Source organism: Taurulus bubalis (genome assembly GCF_910589615.1).
Source record: "Taurulus bubalis genome assembly, chromosome: 9".
In the NCBI taxonomy this organism is placed as follows: Eukaryota; Metazoa; Chordata; class Actinopteri; order Perciformes; family Cottidae; genus Taurulus; species Taurulus bubalis.
The window spans coordinates 7,475,686-7,501,476 of NC_136597.1; the positions used below are offsets into that span (position 1 = coordinate 7,475,686).

A 25,791-nucleotide genomic window follows, 5' to 3' on the forward strand; every position below is an offset into this window, starting at 1 on the left:
AGCTGTCCGAGGAGGGATGCTGATGTATCCTCCAGACCTGCTGCTGCACATTCAGAACTCACACAAACAAAACCCAAAAAAACAAAAATAACTGAGGGGTGTCTGAATTTGGCAAAAAAAATAAAAATGAAATGAAATAAAAACGCTGCTGCTAAGTGACCCTCTGCTTAGATAGAGACGCCCCCCACTGCCACTCCTCCCTCCCCTCCACCCCTCTGTCCTCCTCATAAATCTATTGGTTGTGGTCTCGGCTTCACTATCCACTGCTTTGCTGATCCGACTGCAGTTGTATTCAGGGGAAGTTGGCAGCAGGCGGCTCTCGGCGAAAGGCTTCCTCTCTCCCCGACGCGTGGACCGTGGAATTATGAGCAGAGCTGACCCAGCCTACATCACCACCCTGTCTTGAGTCTGTGTCACACCGCGAGAACATTTCAACCGACCATGGAGATCGGAGTCCGCATCCTCCTGGCTTTCCTCGTCCCCCAGGTAAGACTGGGGGAGAGATTGTGTGTGTGTGCGCGCGTGTGTGAGCGCGCGCCAAAGTGTGTGTGTCTGTGTGTGTTTCGGATTTTTTTTTTTGGGGGGGAGAGGCAATTTCTCGGAGTCGGAGGTCTCGTGCGACTCTGGTGTTCCAAATAGCTGGCTGGTCAAGTTTGTCCCGACTCTGCACACGACGCGCAGCCACACAGTCACCTGCGCCAGGACAAGTTTACCCCGCGCACACACTTTATGCGCACGGCTGGCATTCGTGGCACCGAGTTTGGAGGGGTGGGGTGGGGGGTTCTGGCGAGTGGTCGCTCACTTAAGGAATGCATGTAATATGTTGTATGGAGAAGAGAGAAGGAAGGAGAGAGAGGGGGGGGGGGGGGGGGGGGGGGGGGAGAGAGAGAGAGAGAGAGAGAGAGAGAGCGCGGGGGTGTGTATGCTACGTGCATGTGTGCAAATCACGGCTCCGGCTGTTGTCTCCAGTCGCATCTATATTCCGCTCAGCCACCAACTTGAGCGTTTCTTTGGGCTCGTGTGTGTGTGTGTGTGTGTGTGTGTGTGTGTGTGTGTGTGTGTGTGTGTGTGTGTGTGTGTGTGTGGGAAGCAAACAGGCGGATGGAGGAGAGGAGAGGAGAGAGGGAGAGCGGAGAGAACTAACTTGGCCGCTGCGCTGTGTCCAGCTATTTGTGGCGTCTCTCTGGGTATTTCTCTCTCTACCGCTCTCCGTAGACGTGGATTCTCTCGGGATATTTAATAAAGCCTTAATTCCCACTGTGATGGAGGCAGTCGCCCGTTTGATCTGACTTTGATATGGAGAGGGAGAGCGAGAGAGAGAGAGAGATAGCAGAGGTAACTCTGAACAGATGTGTCTGCCAGTCAAGTCTTTACACGACTAGTCAAAAGGAGACGAGCAGCAAGGCTTTCTCGATGGCATCTCTCTTTACATCGGTGTGCACCTTCTCCGCCCTGCTGCCGAGGTGCCCTTGAGCAAAGGTGAATCCAGCTGCGGGGATTGCTCTTCTTCTCCATCTCTCTTGACCTCTGAACTCCTCAGGAAGATAGAAAGAAGAAGAAGAAAAAACACACACATATAACTTCAGTGAAAACGACCATTTAAGTCGTCCTCCTGTGCAGCCTACTTACTCTAACGACAGTGGCACCGTCTCGTGGCACTCTGTGAACGTTTAAGTGGCAGCTAATTTTAAAATAACCAGGCTGAGAGTATTTCCTGAACACAGCAACAATGGGAGAGCCCTGGAGCGTGGCAGGCAAACAGCTCATTTGGGAAACAGTGTTGTTGTGTTGCCTCTCTCTCTCTCTCTCTCTCTCTCTCTCTCTCTCTCTCTCTCTCTCTCTCTCTCTCTCTCTCTCTTGTTCTCCTGCAGGATGTGTTGAGCGGCCCCAGACAAACACAGCTCATTTGGTATTCCTTGTTTGACCTGTGTAGGCTTACTGCACGTTTTTCTGCTGCATATTATTCATTTTTAATTGGATAAGCCGCTGGCTCATTTCCGCGTTGTTGTTCGATCCTCTGATCTGAGGCAGTCATGATTCAGGCTAATAGTGCCTACAAATACATTATTTAACTCTGGGTTTTATTGATCTGCACCTGCCCCCTCTTGAACACAAATGCACTCTGCACCTCCCATCCGGAGGCTTTCTATTGAGAGATTCATTCACTAATGCTATGAAGAGACTTCTTTCAAAACTAGGAGAATGTATATATATTTAGTAATATGTATTTCCACGCATGCACTTGCTCACTCAAAGACACAGTGCCACATCTGTAGCAGGTGAGATGTCTGACGCTGGAGGCCCTTTGCCCTGCAGCTCTGGCTGACCCAGCTCCGCGGGGGCATCTCTTATCCTCGGGGCTGTCCCACCGGAAGCAGTAAGCGAAACATATTTTGAATACATCCCCACGTCTAAAGGAATCCATAAAGCCAATAAAGCCCATTAATGGCTGTTTACCCCCTTCAGCCATTCCAACAATCAGCTGTCCTGGCTTGTATATGCATCATGTGAAGCCACACTTATTCCATCTGACTCAATGTGCAAATCACGAGTGCCCCACCTCCCCCACCCTCTCTCCAAATCACTGGAACGTCCAATCTCACCATATTACATTGCGTGGGATGGGACAAGGTTACTCTTATTTATAGATGCTCAGGTAGGGAGCCAAGTTCCTCTCCTATGCACTCCTATTACCTTCCTCTCACCACCCGGCACTACCACCTCAGACCCACACGCCCACAAATGGGCGCATGCATGCGCCAGTGGCGGCAGCCCCCTCCTTGGCAATAAATCCCTGTTTTCCAAATGAAACGCTAAGCAGTCTCTCCGGGTGGAGCAATGATTCAGAATAAGCGCAGCACAGCTGGGAGGTGCAGGTGCAAGGACTTTTCTCCCATTCTTTCTTTCGCCACATCGATTCCTCCTCCTCTTTGTCTGTCTTATACGTTTGTTTTTCTCCCCCCCCACCTCCTCCCTCCCTCCCCCTACACCTTTCATTCGTCTTCATGTCCTCCCACTCTTTTCAAACTAGTCTTTTACTTCAATTAATGTGATTTACCGACCTTTAATGCCCCCGTTTATTTCCTCAAAATGCTCAGCGTCATTTCCTCTCTCTCTCTCTCTCTCTCTCTCTCTCTCTCTCTCTCTCTCTCTCTCTCTCTCTCTCTCTCTCTCTGTTTCTGTCGTTCACCAGCCGACGGTGGTGGACAGCTATACTCACAGTTTAAATTCTGGGCTGGCACCTGGGCGTGTCTGCAAGGAAGATTTGCTGTCATGGACGTTTATGGGCGCGGTGACCAATGGACTGTTAAAGTTCCTGTTAAAGCCGCTGCAAGCACAGAGAGAGAGAGAGGGAGGGATAGAGAGAGAGAAAGAGAGAGCGAGAGGTCTCTAGGAAAAGGGTTTCAAATGTGGCACTGAAGAGGGTCCGTACTCTGTTACTCCTAAAGAGGGCTGACCTTCGGGGTGACACATGCACGGACACGTACACACCCCTGGAGACGCGCCTGACACAGACAGCCGCACTTTATTCTTTTATCCTCTCTGACACCCCCTCCACACCTCGCCCCCACCCACTCTATCCTAGAGGCAGTTCATTGATCTGGATTCATCAACTCTGCCATTGTTCAGGAGAGCAGCAACAGGTGTGATTGTGAGATACGAAAGCACACACATATTCAATCGAGGTCCATTCTGTCTCCACCAATCTATTTTATTTTCCATTTCTAGGATGGATCCATTTCTAATCATGTGTAGGTTTATTGTTCAGTCATACAGGGCTTATTCATCACCCTCTGCTGAGGAGGATGAAGGATGCTCAGTGTACATGCACCCGTGAGACGGGTTGCATGTACACCCGTGGCTTCCCATGGCTTCCTCTTCATTGTACAGATGGAGCCGTGTGGCGTCCATCACTGCTCACAATGAATCATCCTGTCAAAGCTGACCTTCAGGTGACCTCTTGTCTCTCCCAAGAAGGTTTGTGCTCGCAGACTCATCCTTCCAGACCTGCCACCCTTCTGTCGCAGAGAGCTGTTTTTTTATTTCATCGATGGAGCTGTTTTACAAAAGGAGTCTGTTTCGGGAGCAGCGGTATGACGAGCTATAGGCTAATGATGAGGGTGATGAAGAGGGCCAGTCATTGAGGCAGGAGGAGTTCTGACTTCTGTTCACTTCACTTCACCCTATCCTTCATCTCCTCTCTCACTGTCGTCCTGCGTTTCAGATCCCATGGTCCAGCGGCTGAGGGAAGAGTTTCGAAAAATGGGCGAGGGGATTTGCTGTCTTCACAGTCAACACAGACACACACACACTCTCAAGTGAAAACAGCCCAATACCAATGTGTACCGTGGCAATCGGCTGGCAAAGGGGCTTTTTAGTGTCGGGGTTGGGTCTCTGAGGTTTTCAGCCTCCTTCCCATTCTGCTTATCTGTGTTGTTTCCTGTGGTGCTACAGGACCACAGCCTGTGGTGCTACAGTGCTCTTTGGAGGTTTCTTTATTTATTCATTTACTTTTTTGAAGTCAGCTGGTATCGATAGAAAGCATCACACTCTAAAAGCTACCCTTAAGCGAACGCATGCGCGCATGCCCAGTACAACAAACAAACACACACACACACACACACACACACACACACACACACACACACACACACACACACACACATTTTCTTTTAATGGGAGAGCCCAAAACACAGTTTTTCTTTTTATCCTTGGGTTCCCCTGCGACTGTGGTGCAGCAGCGATGCGGTGGGCTGGAAGGTCAAACGCTATCTTAACTCCGCCGTGGGAAGGTGTGACCTTTGAGGGAAACACGGTCTTCTTCAATCTTCTTTCCCCTGACGTCGCCAGCCCACTCTCCCAAGTAAGGGAGTGGATGAGAGGAGGATGAAGCGGGACCCGATGAGGGATGGAGATAGTGAGAGTAGTAATTAAAGTAAATATGTCCCCTTAGCGCTCCATTAGAATCCGCCTGTATTTGATATAAGTGGCCTAATTATGCAAAACGCCAATGGACATTGCGTGGTGTTATCGTTTAATGTGCCAAGTGAAAAGAAGAAAAAAAACCTGCATCCAGAGTGGATTAATGGCTTATTTGTGAGTGCTGGTGAGATCTAGTGGGTAGAGAAAGCAGAGAAGAGACAGACAAACACACACACACACATACACACATGCGTGCGCACAAAAGGCCTCAGTGACCATGTGTGAAGGGCGCGCTTGAACAATGCGACGCTGTCCCTCCAGTTGATCAACGCTCTGCTCTCAGTTTTTGGACAAGCAGATGAACAAGCACACAGATAAAATAGTCAGTCTGACAAAGAGCCACATAGATACCGAGGTAGAGAATTAGAGATAGGAAGAGAGACACGGCTCACACCCCTTGTCTTTTACTTTCTCTCTCTCTCTCTCTCTCTGCGCGTGCCCCCCCCCCCTCCCTTCCACCACCCTCTCTTGACAAACACTCTCTATAACACATTACAGATATTCATGAGCTATTCACCCACTCTGTTTGTCTGTCTCTTTGCCACACTCACAAACACCCATGTCCTCCTCTCTCTTTTTCTGTCAAACACACACACACACACACACACACACATACACAGAATGTTTGAGCCTATGTTTGGCGGGAGTTTCGATGACTCCTCTCCATTGCGGCACACGGAGGGGGGTGGGAGGGTGGGGGAGGGTATTCATGTGCAAAGGGGAGGCTGGTACCGTGGGGTCCCATTTCTTCCTCGAGAGCAGGCGCCACTGATGATAGTAGCAGGCGATGATATTGTGAGTCGCATTAGCCCTTTCGGTGAGCGGCGCTCCATTGTGTGATTGCGTGATGCACTTTGATTTGGTTACGCTAATGGCTGGGTTGCATTGGGTCAGGTGAAAGAGCCACTTAGCATGGGTCACTGAATCTGCCAGCTTTTTCGTCAATGACTGCATTGTTGATTGCAGCGGATCAAAAGAGGGTGATGGAGCTTTCTGCCGGCGGATCTATGTTTCACGAGTGTATTGGGAGGCGGGGTGTTTCTGCAGATTGATGGGTCCGGCTACATGAGCAGTGTGTCTCTCTGGCCCACAAGCCAGCTAAATTGATGGGGGAGAAGTATACTGAAATCGATATAAATCAAAGCCTGGGTGTTTTCTTGTCTGCACGTTTTTTTTTTTTTTCAGGAGAAAGAAGCAAAAGAAACATGCTTGCGGTTTGCTCATCCCTCATATTTACGGCATTTAAATGGATCATTTATGCTAACAGTTATCCACTGTGCTGTATTAAGTACCCCAGGGGGAAACAACACCACCAGCTTTCAACATGACCTAGCCCCAATTATGCTTTACACACAAATTTAGATGAACACCTCAAACAGCACAAGATTAATTTTTTTCTCAGGGTGGCGATTTTAGAGTTTAATGAGGTCTAGAAACTTCTGAGTGTACATCCAGAACACTCCGATATTGTATGCTTACCTTGCACTATCCTCTATGGATTAGCCCACATCTGGCATACTAATATGGAGTTTTGCCTGAACTCAACACACTAAAGCTTTGATACGGGAAAATAAGTTTGAAAAAATGCAAAAGATCTACTTTGCTAGTCAGACAAGAAACTTTATGATTAAGAAGTTTTAAAGAGAAGAAGCTCATCTGTTATACAAAATGCCAAATCTGAGCAGCAGCTGCAGTCACATGCAACCCAGCATGTTACGCAGCGAAATGAATCCGAGCTTTTCAAGGCTTATTCTATTCAGGGACTGCTGAGATTGTGAGAGAAAGGTGTTGCATGTACATCACATTACAGTGTATGTGTCTCTGTACTTGGGTTTAGGTGCCATATGCTGGAAGAGACCGATTTAGTTTGCAAAGATAAGAAAAGATAAGAAGATCACTTGGTGGCAGAGACTTGCGTCATGCCGATTAATCATGCATGCTGTTTTGGGCACACACACACACACACACATGGTTCTGCTGACCGGAGTACTTTATAAAGCTTCTCATTTCTCAATACCTAATCCGCTGTGATAAATGTGTGTTAGATTCTTCTCCATAATAACATAGTTTATTCAATGCTTTGAAAGTGCCATTTTCAGTTGATTCTAAACTTGTCTTGAGGCTAGTGTTATAAAAAAACAACTCAAATGCTGTGTTAATGGAGAAGACAAACAAGGCTGCACCTTTGTTGCAGACATCAAGGTAGCGAGCAACGCTACATACAATCTTAGACCTGGATAATCATATCATCACCTTGACTTTAACATTGGTTGTCAAGCTCCGGAGGGAAACCGCTTCTATGATGTGCCACTTTACTCGCGGAGCACGTGATGTGTCTGTTTGAAGGCCTCATCCCAACTTTTTCATTCTTTCCCAACATGACTCTGGGGTTTTTCCACTTCACTCCGTGTTCAGCAAGTTTCTTTGAAGTAATCAAATCCCTCTCTGCTGTTAAACGGAAGTGATGGCTGAGAAGGTCTTCTTAACATTTACAAGAAATCACTCCAGCTTACTCACTTTACGCTTCCCCCACCTCTCTGATGCTCCATCTCGTTTCTCTACCCATTTTTCTTTTCATCAGCTCACTTTCCTCTCCCGGTGCTCTCCTGAATGTGTCTCTAGTCTTTTTTTTCATCTTTTTTGTAGGCAGTTCACACAATCTAATCTTTTAATCTTATTTTTGCCCTTCCTCTCCCCGTCTGTTAGCTCCCATCCTGCATTATCCCTGCTTCAGTGTTTTAGGAGACATCAGGTGGCATGACTTTTTTGACCTGTGAGAAAGAAGGAAAAAAATCAATCTTGTTGTCTGGCCTGACGTGCGCAGTACCGCCCCTGCAGCCTAGATGGCGACAAAACGGCAGATATTATTAAGGGTTGTCAAGGATAATTGCCACTCAGATCCATTTAGTGTTTGAGCAGCATGTGCGTGTAGGTGCGCCTGTTTGTGTGAGCGTGTTTGCTTGTGCATTCATGCCAGCGTGGTCCCCATAAGAGTGTTTTTTGCAAAGGTGCTTTGTAGAGGTGTAGTGGCCATTTAAACCCCTGATCTTGACTGTCAAGAAACAGACAGGAATTGGAGGACTCATTTGAAGCGAGCTCACAAAGCACCATATTGGTGCCTACGCAGGCAGGTCGCTTCAAGGCAATTAGAATAGCTCTTCCCACTTATTGCTTTTGATGTCAGCATGTGGGGGAACGAGAGAGAGAGCCAACTTTTGCCTGCCACTGACAGAGGGCTGCCACTTCAGTTGAAATCCTTTAGTCACAATTAATGTCATCCTCCATTCAGGGTTTTATCTCATATTAGCGCGGGCAGGTCCATGGCTTTGAGCTAGCAAATTAATTAAATGATGGGGCAAAGAGAATTAAGCTGGGGAAAAAAAAGCCAAGTCAAGGGGGATGCCTTTGGATGGGTAATGACCTCGTCCGTGACAGTTCTGTATACTGGTTTTACTGTATTGTGAAGTGTTTGAAATCTGTTTGAGTTTTGTTCTGATAATGCTCACTCGGATGTTACTTTTAAGCAGTATTAAGGCCTGGGAACGTTGCAGAGCTGCTGCATTTGACGCTCTCGGTGCATTGCAGTTTCATACGTACACACAGGGAAGAGCATTCTTCATTCAAAATTAAAGGATTCTCATCTACAAAGCTACTTCTTCCCGTTGTTCGGATGCCGAAGACAAAAGGCCTGCTTGAGCGGAGTGTTAGTCATTAAGAGGCCAGAGGCTATTTCTGGGGGAAATGAAACATTGTTGTGGCTTGAAAGACACATGCGACAGGGTTTGGAGATCAGTCAGAGATGCTTTTGATCACTGTGTCTTGTGTTTCGTTTCAATAATCCCACTCACACTGACAGCAGCGCACTTACAGTGCCGGTTCTATCCCCACAATCCGGTGGATACGCTGCCCATTAGCTTCCAGTTATGTTGTATTGGTATCCATACTAATTTGTGCCTACTCTTCTTGAACACTTTGATCTCAAATGACGGTTCCAAAAGAAGGTGGCACCGCCTCGTTGACTTCCTGGATTGGGCGATCCATGCAGGAGTTTGTCCTGCAGACCTGAAGTAATTAGAACTTGGAGTTTAGGGCAGGGAGCTTGCAATCCATTTGGATAAGTGCTCGGATGGCCATTTGCGAGCACACTTCAGGGCTTTTGGTGAAGTTGGTTGTGCTGCGAAACTCATGGGACGGCTGAGGCAGCGGTAATGACGGGAAAGTCGAGTCTGTGGCTTTGAATGAGGCCTTGCAAGGTGAGCGCCATGATTTCCACAGAGATGCCACATCCGCCCCCTCACATTCAAAGGACTGGGGGGGGAAAGGATGGTTGTCATTAGAAGCAAGGCTGTTTTTCAATAACAATCTCAATACGTTTTCTCACCCAACAACAGGGATTTGCAACCATATTGTAGTCGGCCCCCACCCCTGTCATTATCTGAGCTTCACCTCTCTTATCAGCTATAGGGGTGTTGCAACTGTGCTATAGGCTTCCTGCCGCAGAGATTCTCTGAGGAGCGAGCTGACTGGATTTGATTTTCATTAGGATTGCATGTCTTCACTGTCACATCCTCTACCTCCTTGCACGCTTTACTGGACACAATTTTCCGGTGCGGTGGCCCCCGTACTGGCGGCTTGGTTTTTCACGCAGCAGTAGAGTCACGCCGGGTGGCCAGTTATCAGTGCATTCACCATTACAGGGCCCCGTGTGGTTGACCTGCTCAAAGAGGGATTTTCTGCCTTTTCCTAGAGTCCCACTAGGAGACACGCTCTGCTGCTGCTGCTGGGACGAGCCACAGGAATTACAGGAACTCCAGCAGGCTGTCACAAGTCAAACGTGTACTGCACAGACCTGGGATGTGCAGGTCACACACCCACTGTTGACAGACAGTTGGAGGCTGAGACAGTACAAGCTCATGTTCGAGCTCCACAGAGGGGCTGGAAGATCGATGGGAGATAATTATTTCTAATGGAGCCACAGGAGAAAGGAGAGTGTGCTTTTCAGTCGTGGTGGGAGTGTGTGTACACATGGAACCTGGAGTATGTGACCAAGATTTTTAGTTTTTTCGTGATTTAATTAAATACAAATAAGATGACTGGCCACCGCTGGTATTAGATGCCCACTATTTGATAAGAGCCCAAGCTCATAACCCTGAACAATTTACATAATGGGTCAATGTGCAATTATGTTTTTAATATCATCATTAGTGCACATATTATTCATCCAATTTGGCCTGGCTTTTTGGGGGATAACACATACAGAGGTAAACTATGTCCAGGTTTGATTAGAACAAAAATGTATCTCAGCACAAGTTATTGCAAAGCTTCAGTAGCTGTTAATAGGCTACTTCAGATTTCTTCAGGGCCTTATAGGATCTCATGTTTGAGTATTGAGGACAAGACTGTGCACATCTCCAGTGTCCTCCTGCCAACAGAGGACAAACACTGAAAGGAACATGGCTCTATCCTGTGATTTATGATATCCTGCCTGGGCCTAGTCTTGCTCACTGACAGTGCGAGGCAGATTCACGGTCTGATGCAGGTGCAGACACCTACCGTATGTCACCATGCTCACACGACCTACTCATTTTGTAAAACACAAACACACAGAGGAACATTCTCATGATAAAACACAAATAAAAGTCACCACATAATGGGAGGAATGCACTGACACTGTGTATTGATACCACTCTCTTGTCTGTACGTGAAATATGGAGCTACAGCCGGGAGATGGTTAGCTTAGCTTAGCATAAAGATTGGAAGCAGGGGGAAACAGCTAGCTAAAAACTAACTGTATAAATGTGGAGGAAGTCAAGCCCTTGTTAAAACGTAGTGTTTAACCCTATAAAAGGACAACTTGTTGTTTTGTTATAGTTTTACAGCGATATACAAGGACAAACAAGATATAATGTGTTACTAAATGGTTCCCCCTGTTTTCCGTCTTTATGCTAAGATAGGCTAACCATCTCCAGTCTGTACTTTCATCTTCACCATGCAGTCTAGTGTGGTATCAAATATTCTCAAATAATCCCAAAGTGTCAAACTATTTATTTTAAAACCCAGGATCTCTGAGGCTGCTATGATTTATAACAAAGACTACCGTGAAGTTAGTTCAGGACAAGGACAGAAAGATTTCTCAAAGCAGATGGGGGGAAAGGAACAGAGTGATGAGGGAACCGGTTTCCTGCAGCTCAAATGACTAACATACGGTGTGCTCAGCTCGTAATGGAGAAGAATAACGCACGTCAGTGCTTGTAATGCAGCAGTGGCGAACAGCAATTCATAGCAGTTAGCATCAGTGGAAGCAGTGACGAGCATCGCAGTTTATATAAGATTACATTCCAGCTTGTTATTCAGCTGCAGTGACCAGCCAGTAGTCATCAGTTACCGATGTAGCAGCTGCAAGAGCACAACGTCATTCCAGAAGAGCTTATTATTTAGGGTTTGTGTGTGTATTTTATTCTTTTTCTCAACACTTAACTCACCAGAAATTCCTCATACAGTGCAAGCAAAACTTTTCTCTTTGAGATTTAATAGCGTAGCTTTCAGTCAGCCATGGGAATGCTCAAATAATACATTGTTAATAATAGGACTGCATTCACCTCCACTGCAGACTTTTATTCTAAACACTCACAAACCAAAGTACTTTCAAAAGCTAACGCGCATGTCGAGTATTTCTCCTTGATATCTCTCAAGATGAAAAGCGCAGACAATGTATTCTCTCTCTTATAGACTGAAAGTGAAGAGGCTCGAGCACTTAACTCTGTTTTTGCAGTGGGTGGAAGCTGCTTCTGCTCAAATTGTAAAGTAACTTGACTCATCCAAGAAGAACAGATAATGACTGTGTGGGAGAGCAGACATTAAAATGACGACGCCGTGATGAGAAAGTACATGATGTAGGTTATGAGTTTTTATCCAGATTTTTAATGTTATTATGATAATAAAAATTGTAAATTTAAAGCATCACCCAGATGCTAGAAATGAAGGATTCTTCTTTTTCTTTTTTAACTCAAAAAACACTATGAAAGCCGATGCATCAGGACCAGAGGAATTGTATTTTTTTTTTTTGTCAAATGCGGGTGCCTACTTTACCCACAATGCCACTCGGGCGCCAACAGATCAGTCAGACATTTGTGTGTGTTATGCTTGTACAGTAGCTGCCTGTGTAGCGCCGAGTTGCAGAAAGGAACAGGCTACAAAGGTCCGGCTACGCAACCCCAGATTTTATTATTTTCAAACTTGTAGTCTTAAACAACAGACGCTCAACTGATCTCACTTAAGGCAATTTATCAGACTTCACGTAGCCACAAAAGGCTACATACAGGTATATGTAACATATAACATGCATATTATAACATACTGTTATGTGGGAGTACTCTGCAAGACCTTAAAAAAAACATCACTGATGATCAGATATGTCAGCAGCCAACTTCTTTCAAATACTCTCGTATTTACAGTGTTGTGTGATCATGACATTGCAAATTAAGCCTTTGAAATATTTCGTTTTGCTGAATAAAAACAAAACAACATCGGCAGTTTAATGAAAAGCACAAGAAGCATGTTAAGTTATTTTCTGACCTCCATCCCTGATCCGCACACTGTTTTGATTTTAGTTGCCTGAGTAACTCGAGGACACACATTTTACACTCGTGGCAAAAAGGAATCAAGAAACACACAACAACAACAACAACAACAATGCTGAACATGCTTTAAAGATTGGGGGTGAAAACAAGTGTGAATTTTTACTCTCCAGAACTAATACCAAGATGAGCCGGGTCTGTGCCACATGAGGTTACAGATAAGACTGAGTATGGAACACACACCAGAGCAACCAGGGTCACATTCCTTCTATGGGTTCACACTTACTTGGTCTTTTAAGCTGATTCTCAAAATTTGATTCAAGCAGTGACTGTGGGCAAGTCATCCTTTTCTCCAGTTCTTTTCAGGAGCTTTTGGCTTGTGTCCCCCAGTCCTCCAGATAACTAAGCCTCTTCAGTCCAAAATATTCCGGTGCATGAGCAAGCGTTATTGGTTTCTTGGCTAATGCACTGCATCTCAGTAGTCGTAACCCTGATGACACTGCCAACTGGTATATCTATTGTCATGGTGTTTCCCATGACACACATTGAAAATACTAAGCAAAAACATGAACCTTAAAATACAAAAGTATGATTCAATCCTCCAGCTGCTGCCAACGATTACACACACAGCCTAGTACTTTACACCTTCCCTCCTTTTGTTGCCCCGTAAATGTTCCATAGTCTTTAAACCCATTGTGGAATTTCTATTCACCGCCCATTATTACTTAATAGGCTTTACAGTATTTTATCCGCAGTGCATTCCTTTAGAAATGGCAATATTGTTATCTGAGCCATGACTCGATGTTAGACATGACCTTGACGGAAGCCCCCAGAGACCTAAACATTAAATTAAAGATTTGAAATACGACATCTGAGCTTTGTGTGCCATTGTGAGCATGCTTGTCTGAGTGTGTTCATCTGGATCCACCATCATTTTAATTGCCCCCACAGAGCCTGAATAGAACTTTGTATCACATACGTTAGTGCTATACATTACACATCATATATATCCACTGTGACACACCAACACATATATTTTCACACATGTATTAAAGCATCCAGCCTTTCCTGAACACACAAACTCTCTTGCTTCAGTAGGATTCGCTAATGAGAGTCTCCATTCTTCACCTCCAGTCAGGTAACTGATAGCTGGTGCGAACCCTGTTTCAGCAGGTTTTGCACTTTTTTACACACTCGAACAAGCCGCTCTTGGTCTGGACGCTTGATTTCTAGCATTTGTTGTCATCAAGAACATGTTGTTAGCTTTTTATCGGCCAAACAATTATTCCATTCTATGAAGAATAGCATGCACTTTTCTTTTGTTTTTGCTCATGATTGTTAAAGTAAGGGGTCTGTTCACATGCAGTGTTTTTTTGCACACTCAAATCCATTGTTGTCAACGTAGACGTGTGGAAGAGACACTCGACAGCGAGCGGCAGGCTCACAATGTTCCCAAAACCCAATTTTTTAGCCCCAAGATGAAAATAGTAAAACGCTGCAGTGTATACTGCACGTCATGTGATGAGGAACAACCAATCACAGCTGGCAGATATTTTCTTTCACCCATAAATAGCAGCCTACATAAATAGGCCGTAAATATATAGAAGAGAAGTAAATCTTTTTAATGCAGGTCGACCCAGAGCTTTACGATCTGTCTCACGGACTATTTTACATGCTTCACCTTTTTCTGTTCAAGGACGTTCTGACATCCGACTAGAAGATCGGCCACATTCACACAGACAAATCTGGCAGTAAAGTTACTGTGAGAGAATCACGGTGCTGGAAATCAAATCATCTTTGTTTAGTTTTGTCAGTGTAGCTTACTGCGCAGGCTCTTGGTTGCTTTGTAACGACAGACGTGACTGGAGCGCCCTTCGAACAGAAGGATGGAAGCGGCATGGTTGGCATTTTCAACAACGGCCCCTCGCACTGCCAAGTCTTTTTTTTGCAGCTCAGATTATTTTATTTTGGCTCTTGGATCTCAGGTTGGACTTAATCCTTGGTACTCTAACTCTTGGAAAGGAACAGTCCTCTGGGGATCTGTCTTTCTTTCTCTATCATTCAGCTGCTCATTTATCTCACATTATCGTTGTCTGTCTTCATTTCTCCTGCCATCGTGATCTGCCCCTGTGCGTTCTTTCCATCTGCCTCCATTGGTTCTGCTAAAAAGAAACCCTCTCTGCTCCTGCTCTCCTGTGCCAAAGATCAATAACCTTATTAGAAGATATATTGCATAGCACGGAGCCGCTCTGCATTCTGCACGCAAAATTACCAGCATGAGCAACAGACTCTGCTTCGGTCTCGCTGTGGTTAAAGATGCAAAGTGGAAGGGACAGATGGAGAGTGAAGAAAAAGAGAAGGAGACTAAGAGAGGGTGGAGGTAATGATGGCAGAAAAAACTAGGGCAGGTGGAGAGTGAAAGGAAAGCGAAAGCAGGTTGGGAGAAAGAAAAGAGATAGAAGAATTACGGAAGATGGAGGCTCTGTGGCAGCGCTGATGTGCGGACGGTGGGTGGACAGGGTTGCTGAGTTGTGGCTCCGAAATGGGTCTTGACAGAGTCATTTCTCACGTGGAGAGTTACCACGGCTTTTTATTTTTTTCAGTGGTGGTAGGACGAGAGTGAGCGACCCTTTCCACTTGTCATGAATATTTATTTGGTGAGAGCGTTCGCAGGGTGCGGCTGCGTAGAATGACAAATTGTGCTCTCTAAGCAACTACGTATATTCTATTCCCATCTAGTGCTTCACCCCTTTCCACCTGCGACTGACTCGTCTAATTTATGTGCTGTTCTCACCTGGTTGTTTTATATGTCCGAAAAAAGAAAACATTTGGACAGGGATAACTTATTAAAAAAGATAGTGGTTGCATTGATGAGAACTACAACTATCTGGACACACAAACATGCACTCATCTGTCACGATCTTGGTTTTTGGTGAAGTTTGTTTCCTGTTTTATTTTTGAAGTTCTCAGCTTCCTGCCTTTGTATGTTTTCCCGCCATGTTAATTGTCTGCCCCGCCCCTAAATGAATCCTCCTGCGTCTCATCACCTCGACCTCCCCATGTGTTCCCCTGTCTCTATGGGGGTTCGTCTGCTGTGTTCCTGTTAGTCGCAAAAGAGTACATTTGTACATTTTGTACCGTTTACATGATGTTTTGCCTCTTGGATTTTCAGTTATTAATTTCTTTGGACTCACCTGCAGTTTTGTTTTGGATATGTCTTTAAATAAAATCTCTGTCTATCTTCCTTCTGCTCACCGTGTCTCCCTGCATTTGGGTCCATCTCCCGTTGCTCAGCGTTGGACGGTAGTCGGTAGCGTTCTCTCTAAACGCAGTCAAACACTGTCAGTGGTCTTTTGCTTTACACTAACTGTCACACATTGCAACTACAGATTTGAAAGGAGCATCCATCATTTACGAGGCCTTAACACATGGGATGATAGGAGCATGGATGTGTGTGTGTGTGTGTGTGTGTGTGTGTGTGTGTGTGTGTCTTATATCAATCAAAATGTAAATACAATGTGTTTTAAGACAGACTAAAAAGAGTAATTTAACACCAGACTTGAAAGCAGTGTTTTGCTGCTTTCTTTGAACATTTTAAGCTGAGGAGTGGATGTGGCCAGAAGTGTGCCTTGTTGCACCTGACACCCAACAGTGAAGTACACCTGTACATCAATGCAGCAAGGTGCAAAGTCAAACGACAAGAGGTCAGCAATGATTGGATTTGTTGTCTTCTTGGCTTTTTTTTTGTATGTGGCTCTTCAGCTGCTAAATCCTCCACTAAGTCACTAAATGTCAGCTGATTGGTGCTTGGCAGGTTCCATTTAAGATTCATGAGTGTTTTTTTTGGCTAAAAACAGCTGCCTGTTGCAGCTTGAGACAACGGTGATGATACCAGTAAGACTGAATCCAAACAGGAACATTGTGTGCAGTAAAACCAAATGCTAAGCATTCAGTAGACTTCCTCGAGAGTAATAATTCTCCGTGGGTTTGTTATTGTGAGTGGCACCTCATAAGTCATTATCCCAATACAAAGATTAGAAATATTGTGATCGGTGTGAGTTAAACTGGACCCGGTCAGTACTAGTGGATTTCTGACTTTACGTTAATGTTCTAATTTCAGCTGACCACCAGCTGCTTGATATCCATGCTTTCCCAGCATGACATCCCTCCATTACCCAGTACGAAAGGAATGCCAGATCCCAAAATGAAACAGCCTTGTTTACCAAAATCTGATTTATCCTCCATGGATGGCCAAACAGAAACCTATAATTCCTGGAGTCAAAATCCCTCGTACATGAGTTTGGTCTACAAATATGGCTCTGTTCCTGAGGCTCAAATGCTTCCTCGATCATTATCCCAGTCTCACCCGTGCTCTAGCAGCAGCCACTGCGTTCTCCAAACACCCATTTTATTATCATATTACCAGCCACGGCTGCAGAGATTTCGTGAGAGATTTGGATACAGGTTGGATCATCTGCTTGTATTCAGGCATTAGCCAGGGCGCTGCCGGCTGGCTGAACGCAGCAGTGGAGCTGAAGTGTTGAAGACAGAGCTTCCAGCAAGGAAGTGAGAAAAGGAAGAAAAAAAAAAAGAAATCCGTCCAGCTCATTATTTGGATGCTTTCACTGGCTCTGCTTTTTATAGCGCCATTTCTTTACATTCACCTGTGGCACCCGTGACTTCATTTCTTTTTTTTTCAAGCCAAGGAAGCACTTGAAGGATGATATGTCAAATCTAACTGTGGCCCCTGATGTTTCACTCATTAATTAAGACTTGGGAAGGGTCGGTATCGAGAGGCTGTCGACATGCATATTGCTCACGCAGCTTTTCTGGTTCCTGCTTCATGTCCTGGACGTCCTAACTTCTTGCTCTATTATTCCCGTAAATAAAAAACAGAAATGGAAAATGGATTTGGAGGCGAGAAGCATGGGTGCAATCTTCCCTTAAGCTGAGGAGTAAACAGTGGTGACAAGAACAAGTTTTCAATAACTTTCGAGCAAAAGGGAGAGAAACAACAAATATAGCGCAGCCTTGTGTTCCATTATTTAATTTTCACTCTGTTGTATTACAGGGAAAGTAAATATGGAAGGATATGAAGACTGACAAACAATGAACAGCCGTGTGTATTTGTGTGTATTTAAGTGTGGGTGGGTTCCAATTTCTCATTTTTCGGTCGGCTAGTGAGCAGAGGCTTTACTCGTGTCCGTGTGTGTGTGTGTGTGTGTGTGTGTGCTATTGTGGTGAGTGGTGAGCATGGGAAGAGAATGGTTTAAGGCAATCTTTTTTTATCCTGCTGGATCTTTCTCTGAGTGGAGAGATTGGGCTTTGTAGTTGTGATTGGAGGGAATTAAGGCCTGCCTTTGGAAGCAGGCAATAGCAGACAACTGGGAAACAGGTTGAGCTTGACTGTGTGTGTGTGTGTGTGTGTGTGTGTGTGTGTGTGTGTGTGTGCAGTAAGTGAAAGAAAGAGAGAGATTAACTAACACTATTGCACACCATTCAACAGCTCCTCCGGGGCGCCCTGTTCCTCTAACCTTGGCTGTATCTGCACACCAATAACTAACTGCAGAGGAAGGACTCCTCTGGTTCACTTACCGGGTTCAGTGACCTTTGGTGTATTTCATGTCATGTGTGTTGTATTATTAATGTATAGTCTCCATTGTTGTAATTCAGTTGCTGTACATTTTCATGTCCCAGTCAGTATCACGTCAACTTAAAATTCTTTACTAAAGTTTTTACAGTTTTATAGAAAGACATTTTTTCAATTATTCAAACCACTTTTAGCTAATCTAAGTCTTCTGGTTCTAGGTTCATCTTTCTGTCTCTCATTAGCTTAAAAAATAGATGTTGGAAATTTCTGATGGGAATAATTGCTTCCAAAGTTTATCATGGATAATAGTTTTGTAGACACTCAAATTAAACAATTATGTTAAAAAATGTATATATATATATATATATATATATATATATATATATATATATATATATATATATATATATATATATATTGTTTTACAACCCTGACCTCTTAGTATGCAGCCTATATGTCTACATTTAGGAACATATGGATCCTGAAAGGTCCATATACTTTGGCCAATATAAGTTCCTGTTCAATCACTTTGATAAGGAGAAGAAAATGTCGGAATCAGATGATTATGAGCAAGCTATTGGTGTGATGACTAATAGCGAGATGGGTTCTCGGTACAGTGGCTGGAATACCAGCTGGGTAAGATAGGGTGAGGGAAAAAGTCACTTTGCTGCTTTTTTACTTTCTTACTTATTCCAGGCTAATTGCCCAATTAATTGTGGTAATAAGAACGAGATTGATCAATAATAAAAACAATTGTTTGTTTGGTGCAACCCCAGTTTCTGGTTATGCAATGGTCATAGGCAGAAGACAACATCTAGCTTGAACTGCAGTGGGGAGACAATAGCAAGCAGCACAGATGCAAAGGGGAGGCAGCATCACTGATGCTTCTGGCTTTTTCCTCTCAGAAGAATTTCATCTCTCCTCCTGGCATCTCCTCTCCATGACACACTTGCTAAAACACAGCTGTCCAACTTATAACCCGTCCATTCCAATGAAAACCTTTGTGTGAATGAGTCAGAGGATTTCAATATGATGGAGAAAGAGAGAAAAGGCAGTCCTTTTATTTATTGTCTGTCTTTTTGGAAGGCAAGAGATTAAAGTGGCGACGTCTGTTGATACTGTGCCCCCTTCCAGTCCATACCTTCATATTGTTCTCCCCGCTCTGAGTTTTATCACAACAACAGGGACTCCCTGATAGCAGGCTACGCCACTGGGAATAACAAATCACACTTGTTTTACAGCAGCATCCACAACACCAAGGCAGATAGAGGAAGCAGGAGGAGAAGAGAAGAGGGAGGGAGGCTAGATGGAGCATTCAGAAGGTGGGAAATAATGGTTCACAGTTGGGAATGAGGCAGAAAACCAGAACAAAGCTTTTGTTTGGCATTCTCTTGTCTGAAGGTCTAGCTCATGCAGCAGAGCACTCTAAATGACTGAGGAATCACGGTTTTGTCTCAGGATCCACACTTTGTCAGCCTTTTGTAAGAAAAACACGTTTTGATTTGTCGTTGCGCTGTCGCATATTTTCGTTTTCATCGAGCGGCTAGACCTCGTCTCGTGGCTTTTCTCAGACTGGATGCTGTCAGAACGAAGCGCACAGGGCGGCGGAGAGAGAAATCTAGCTCATGAAGACCCAGGCCGACTCACAGGAAGGGAGACGGAGACAAGCCTGAGGCACCGACGGTCCCACGAGTGGCGGTGTGCGCGCGGCTACGCGTGTTTGAGCACGGATGTGTGAGCGCGTATCTGTGTTTGTGTGGTCCCCTCGAGGCTGGCAACAGAGGGAGGATAGAAGTGCTACTGATCATCAGCCCCCAGGCCTGCCACTTGAGACTGACTCTCAACTTATGGAAATTACACAAACACACACACACACACAAACACACACTTGCTCTCGTTGAGGGTTGGTGCGATTTTAGGTACATGAGCCGGATGTTGAGGAATAAGGGCTGGCAGAGAGAGACCTTCCATTGTCTGCATGAGATGTTTCTGTATATCTCTGGAGTTTATTTGTCTGTCTCTGAAAAGGTCAACTGAGGTGAAGTGTTCCTGACAGAGAGAGAAGAGCAGATGACGGTGGGAGGGGACCGACGATGAGATAATAGAAAGAAAAACCTCATAAAACAGGTTACGCTAAAGGACGTTAAATAATGTCTGAAACTTAAGGAAGCCGCGGAGTTCGACTGGCAGCGCCTGCCTGTGAGAGATGGAGAGGAAAATAAAAGGAGATGGATGCCATCAGAAAATCACAGGAGACTAACAGTGAGATGCCCAAAGGCAGTGGGGGAGCGAATAGTAAACATATGCAGGAGAATATTTTTAGATTAAGGTACACAACTGGTTAGATCCAGCACTCACCTTCCAGTGCTATTTAGAAAGTCACAATAACAATGAACGAATCAACACTCACAGGGAGAAAGATAATGAGAGCGCCGCTATGATGGAAAGCCCATAATGAAGAGAACAAATGCAGAACAGCTGCTGATCAGATTAAAGCAGAATTAAAACAAAATGACGACACTGCATCAGAGATGATGGCAGCTGAGAATGGAATGATGACAAACAACTCTTACTCATGTTTTCGCTAATGAAAAAAAAGTCTGTCACCCCCCTCTCTGTTCATTATCTGTGGTCTTCTGTTTCATTTCTCTCCACCCCATTTCATCACCACCTTTCTATTATAATTACTATTTCCCCATGTGGGGCCCCGGCTGCTGAGCCTGGTGAGCGATCCCTTCCTCCATAGAGGAAGACGACGAGGCTATACGAGACTCTTGACGTTTTTTTGAAGTCCAGAGCACACAAAAAAGAGAATTACAGCAGGGGTTGAAATGGACCTCTCCTCCACCCATGATAGGTTTCGTGGAGCCCGGCATCATCACACCTCAGCCTCAGTGCAGCTCACATTCATCATTCATCACCCCAGCCTCACACCTCTATTGGCTTTCAGCTGCAGTGCTCTCTTTCCAGGTTATTTTACCATCTGTTAATATTAGCATACGTCTTAAAAAAATAAAAAAACAAGGTGTAAGAGTAATTTGTATTAGACTGTGAGCTTTAAGTTTGCGATATTTGCATGACTATGTGGCTGGAATGAAAGATGCATCAAGCATCGTGTTGAATGCTGAAGACTGTGCTGATTTGAGAATGACTTCACAGAGGTGTAAAAAAAAAAAAAAAAGGCAATCAGACATTAGTATGCTTTAAGCTATGATTCATTGGCAGAGACAATGTTTCTTTTCCAGAGACTTGAATTTGTGAAACATTTGCCCTTTACTGATGCCGTAAAGTGGTGAGGAGATGAATACGGGATGGATCCTGTTCAAAATAGACCATTTCCTTTTTTATGTTTCTTAGTCAAACTCTTTTTTTTATTATCAAAAAGTTGTACTTGAAGTGTTATCCAATTTTTCATAGTTAGAATGTGGCCCAGCATTCATAGTGTACAATGACCCAGAACGGACTACGCCAATATACATCAAGCATATATTTCCGACATCTTTTTTAGGCATTTTTTTGTGTGTGTCAATGTGAGAAGTCAGCCCCTTAATTATTCTAAGGTCGTAAAAAAAGACCAGTACAAGCTGGTTGAATCAGTAAAGATGTACAGACAACAGAGACACTTTTTTAGACATTTTGTGCTGTTAATGTACATGTTAATTTCCCCAAGAGGAGGAATCCTGGTGACCCATTGACTCTATCAGTAGTGCAACCATGAGGCCAACATTTGTGGTTTTAAAGTGAAACGTCCAACACTTTGGTTTACAACCGGTCACAAAAACTAATCACAATCTCATCGGCCTTCGAGTGCAGCGCTGATGAGAAAATGTCAGCATGCTAACACGCTAAAAAAACGAAGAGGGGTACCATGGTGAATAGTGAACATGGTGGACATGCACAGCCTCACAGATCTCCTGGCATGGCTGAAGAGTGTTGTTAATAGTAATACTATTTATATTCTAATAATAATTAAGGGATAGCCCAAACCTCCCTAGCCACAACAATACTTTACGCTGTCCATGAACGCAGCCTCGACCACAGTTCAAAACTGACCCGCAGGCTCTATTGCAACAGATATACCTCTCAGCCTGACAATACAATCCTAATTATTGTCCTTGCTTCGTGGCATGGCGTTTATATCTGCTCTGAAAAAGCGTCCCTTTTTCTCCATTCCCCTCTCCGTGGCCTCACCTCGCAGTCACACCATGCGGAGCAGGGAAGCCGCTCTCTCTCTTTTAAATGGATTATCGCTCTGATGGAAGTGGCTGGGCTCGGCGAGGGTGTGTGAGAGGCGTGTGACTGATGGAATTAACCATCACAACGACGGGGTGAGAGGGGTTGAACGCGGGTGTTGAACGGTGACTGATGGAACAGTCCGACGCTAGAGGAAGGGAATGGATGAGAAAACGTGATTGATAAGGCAAACACTTGGCATCAAGGCTGAGAATAACAGTGATGTGAGAGACAGAGGGTGCAAGCATAGGCTGCGGGGGTCAGAGGGAAGGAATGAAACAAGATGGTTTGATTTTTGGAGAAAAAGGGGAAACAAAGATGGAAGAAAGAAGTTTGAAGAGAGCAAAGGGTATAACAGAACAGACGAGAAGGAAAAGAGGAGAGTGACAGGCAGGGAAATGGTAGTCATAGTCAAGAGGAAAAGGGAGGGCGATAAGCGGGAGATGGAAGTTGCTGCAGGCTTTGGAGGACGTTTGTATGCAGTGTTATGATTTGCAGAGGAAGGCCACAGCAGTGCTGTGATGGATAGCAGCATTGTGTGAGGCCAGGGCACATTCACGCAGATGATTTAGACCACACTCTGGACGGATAGATGCAAGATTCTTCTGTCCATTTAAATTGATGGAAAGCCCATGCCTCATACCCATGAATGACAGCAGAAAAAAAAGCCCATCTTTTTTAAATTTGTTCTCTCCAGTCAAACACCAACTTAGCAGTTAGCCTCATCAGCCAGAGTGAAACAATCCTCTCTATATAATACATTGCGTTTGGTATTGTTCGTTGTATTCTCTAAGATTTACTGCAGCTTTATTGAATTTTTTTCCATCTTTACACCTGCAGGGTCCTTCATTTGTGCATGCATCCAGTTTGGTTTGAGTGAAACAGACAAGCTGAATTGAACAAACAGGGTGCATTAGCTGTGACTGACAGATGAATACCCAGCCTGAAAAACGTAGGCCAACAGAGTATTTTATCGTTTCTCTCCATGTTTGTGTTTTTTTCAACAGCTGAGACTCCGATTTTGTGTTTTTTAGGCACTATAAACTGAATGCGATTAAGGCTTCTGCTGGGAAACTTTCTCCAAATAGCTTCCATATCACTCCACTCGACTTTATTGTCCCTGCGGAGATATAATCCCAGTGCACATCGACAAACACGCGCACACTCGAACGCACGCTTGGACACATGCGCTCACACCCGCCCACATACAAACATAAACCTCCTTTTCTGCCCTAACTGAGTGAGCTCCGGCTGTCCCTTATCTCCTTTCTTGTTGCTTGTTTAGAATTCAGCTTGCAGACAAAGCTTGATCCTGCTCTGTTCTGTTGGGGTGTTTAAATCCGGCTTCTCACACGCCTAACCTCGGGGGTACACTTCAACTCAATTTCACACTTGTCAGCTGGTAGAATGTCCTAATTCAATTTACCTTGTTTAAGGAAGCGGAGGCTTGCCCCCCGGGGAAAGTTTAGAGTGCACAAGGAGGAATGGTCTCGTCAGCTTTGGTCAGTGGCCCACTGCTGCATAGCTCGCTGAACAGATAGCCCATCACTTTACGCTCGAGGTAGTGCGCTTGAATGGCCAATGCGATTCCATGACTGCATTCACCGTAGTCATACTTTGATCGATACATGGGATTAAGTCTGAATCAGAACCGATCAGACAGCATTGCAGCTGATCCCATGCAGTGACACGGAATTAACCAGGAAGGACTTATTGCTATAGAACCACTTCGTTGAGCAAACTAAACTGAAAAGCTAAACAGAAGATTTCATTTTCTTTTTTCATTTTCTTCAGTAAAGTAGTTCCTGGTCTGACAAAAACAAATATGTTTTAATAAAATCATTTGATCAATGCAAAAACTCCACTTGTGCTGGTGTGAAATCTAGAAGACAGCATCAAAACTCCACAAATAAAACCAACGCTATATGCATGACTACATACTGCTCAGGATAAACAGGAACATTGGTCTTTATATAATGCAGTTAAACCATTGCTTCAATTTTAAGTTGGATATTTATTGTAATTTAGTGTAATGCATCTGAAATTGAGTGAGGATCATCTTTTGTCTATTGACATCATAACAGCAACATTATTACAGTTTAACTGTCTATATCTGTAGACATGTCATAGACGTGAAAATAAGTTTATATTTTTATTGAAACAACAACAACCCTTCAGCGTCTTTGTGTGGAAACAAGGCTTTTATTCTTAAATATTCACAGGGCAACGTTGGACGCTCTCTTAAGTGTGTGGTGTCCACACAGATAGCGTTTCTGCTGCTGCTGCCAGTCGTTCTTTTTAAATAGAGTTTGCCTTTCATAATCACCAGAATGTTTCATTTCATTTAATTATAGTGGCATTTCTATTTATTTGAGAAAGAAAAGAGCTAGAAGCCTGTGCTCATTGTAATTAATAATAACGAACCATAATTAAAAGCCAATATTCTAATTATTTATGGAGCCCTGCAAGTCAAGGTTTTTCTCATATTTTCCACAACACAGTCGATATACTCTCAAAAGATCATTTTCACTCTCTCTTTTCTGTGACCCGCAGGCGATGTAGCTGCTCCAACCTGTTATCGTAGGCACCTAAATAAAAAGTAAGAGGTTCTGATGCGGCCCCTTGGCGTAAGTGAATGTGAATAAAAAGTCAATTCAACACAATCGCATGCTGTTGTGTCAATACAATCTGCACTGTTGACCTCCAGTCTGCTATCCAAGACAACTTTGGTATGAAAAACAGTTTGGTTCCTCCCGGATTTGTATTGCTCTTACTTCTGGTAGCATATATATATATATATATATATATATATATATATATATATATATACATACATGTATATATACATACATATACACATACATATACATACATACAGTATGCACCAATGCATTGATTATCTGTAACTTTTTAGAATTGATTGGTAAGCCTTGTTTGAGGCAATGCAGTTTCGGGGGGCAAGGGCTGACTGCAAGGATTAATTGAGGGCAGGTAAATCTCCTGACTTAACAGTTGGTCTAATAATATAAAAGTGAATTCCACTGCTTAATTATTCGATAAGAATGTATCATTGTTTGTCATTGTAACATTAGAGCCAGAGTGAGCCTGTTACTTTAAGACTGTGTTGCATTGTGGGCAGTTTGTAGCCTTAATGCTGCCAAGCTAGCACACTTCTTTCCCCACTGAGTTTACTCAGGATAGTTTCAGTTACAGGAGTCTTCTGCTTGCGTGTGTTATGTGCGTTGCAGCCACGGAAGAAAGTAATACCCACCATCTGAAAATGTTATTGTGCTCGCAAAACTGGCTACTTCCTACAGCTTAGCAGGAGAGTGGGTGAGTAACTTTGCATTACTTTAAAGCACACTGAAGAAAATGCTTATTTTCTTCAATTTATTAACAATTAATGTC

General features: G+C 44.2%; 1 protein-coding gene across 1 annotated transcript in view; it reads left to right on the forward strand.

The window, feature by feature from the left end:
* Window positions 1-441: 441 nt before the first annotated feature.
* Window positions 442-25,791, forward strand: part of cdh13 (cadherin 13, H-cadherin (heart)) — a gene marked incomplete at both ends in the record, with an annotated part of 275,810 nt that continues 250,460 nt past the window's right edge. The window contains one exon of the mRNA XM_079224117.1: window positions 442-486. Within this exon, the coding sequence (XP_079080243.1) occupies window positions 442-486 (45 nt within the window). The remainder of the gene's footprint in view (window positions 487-25,791) is intronic.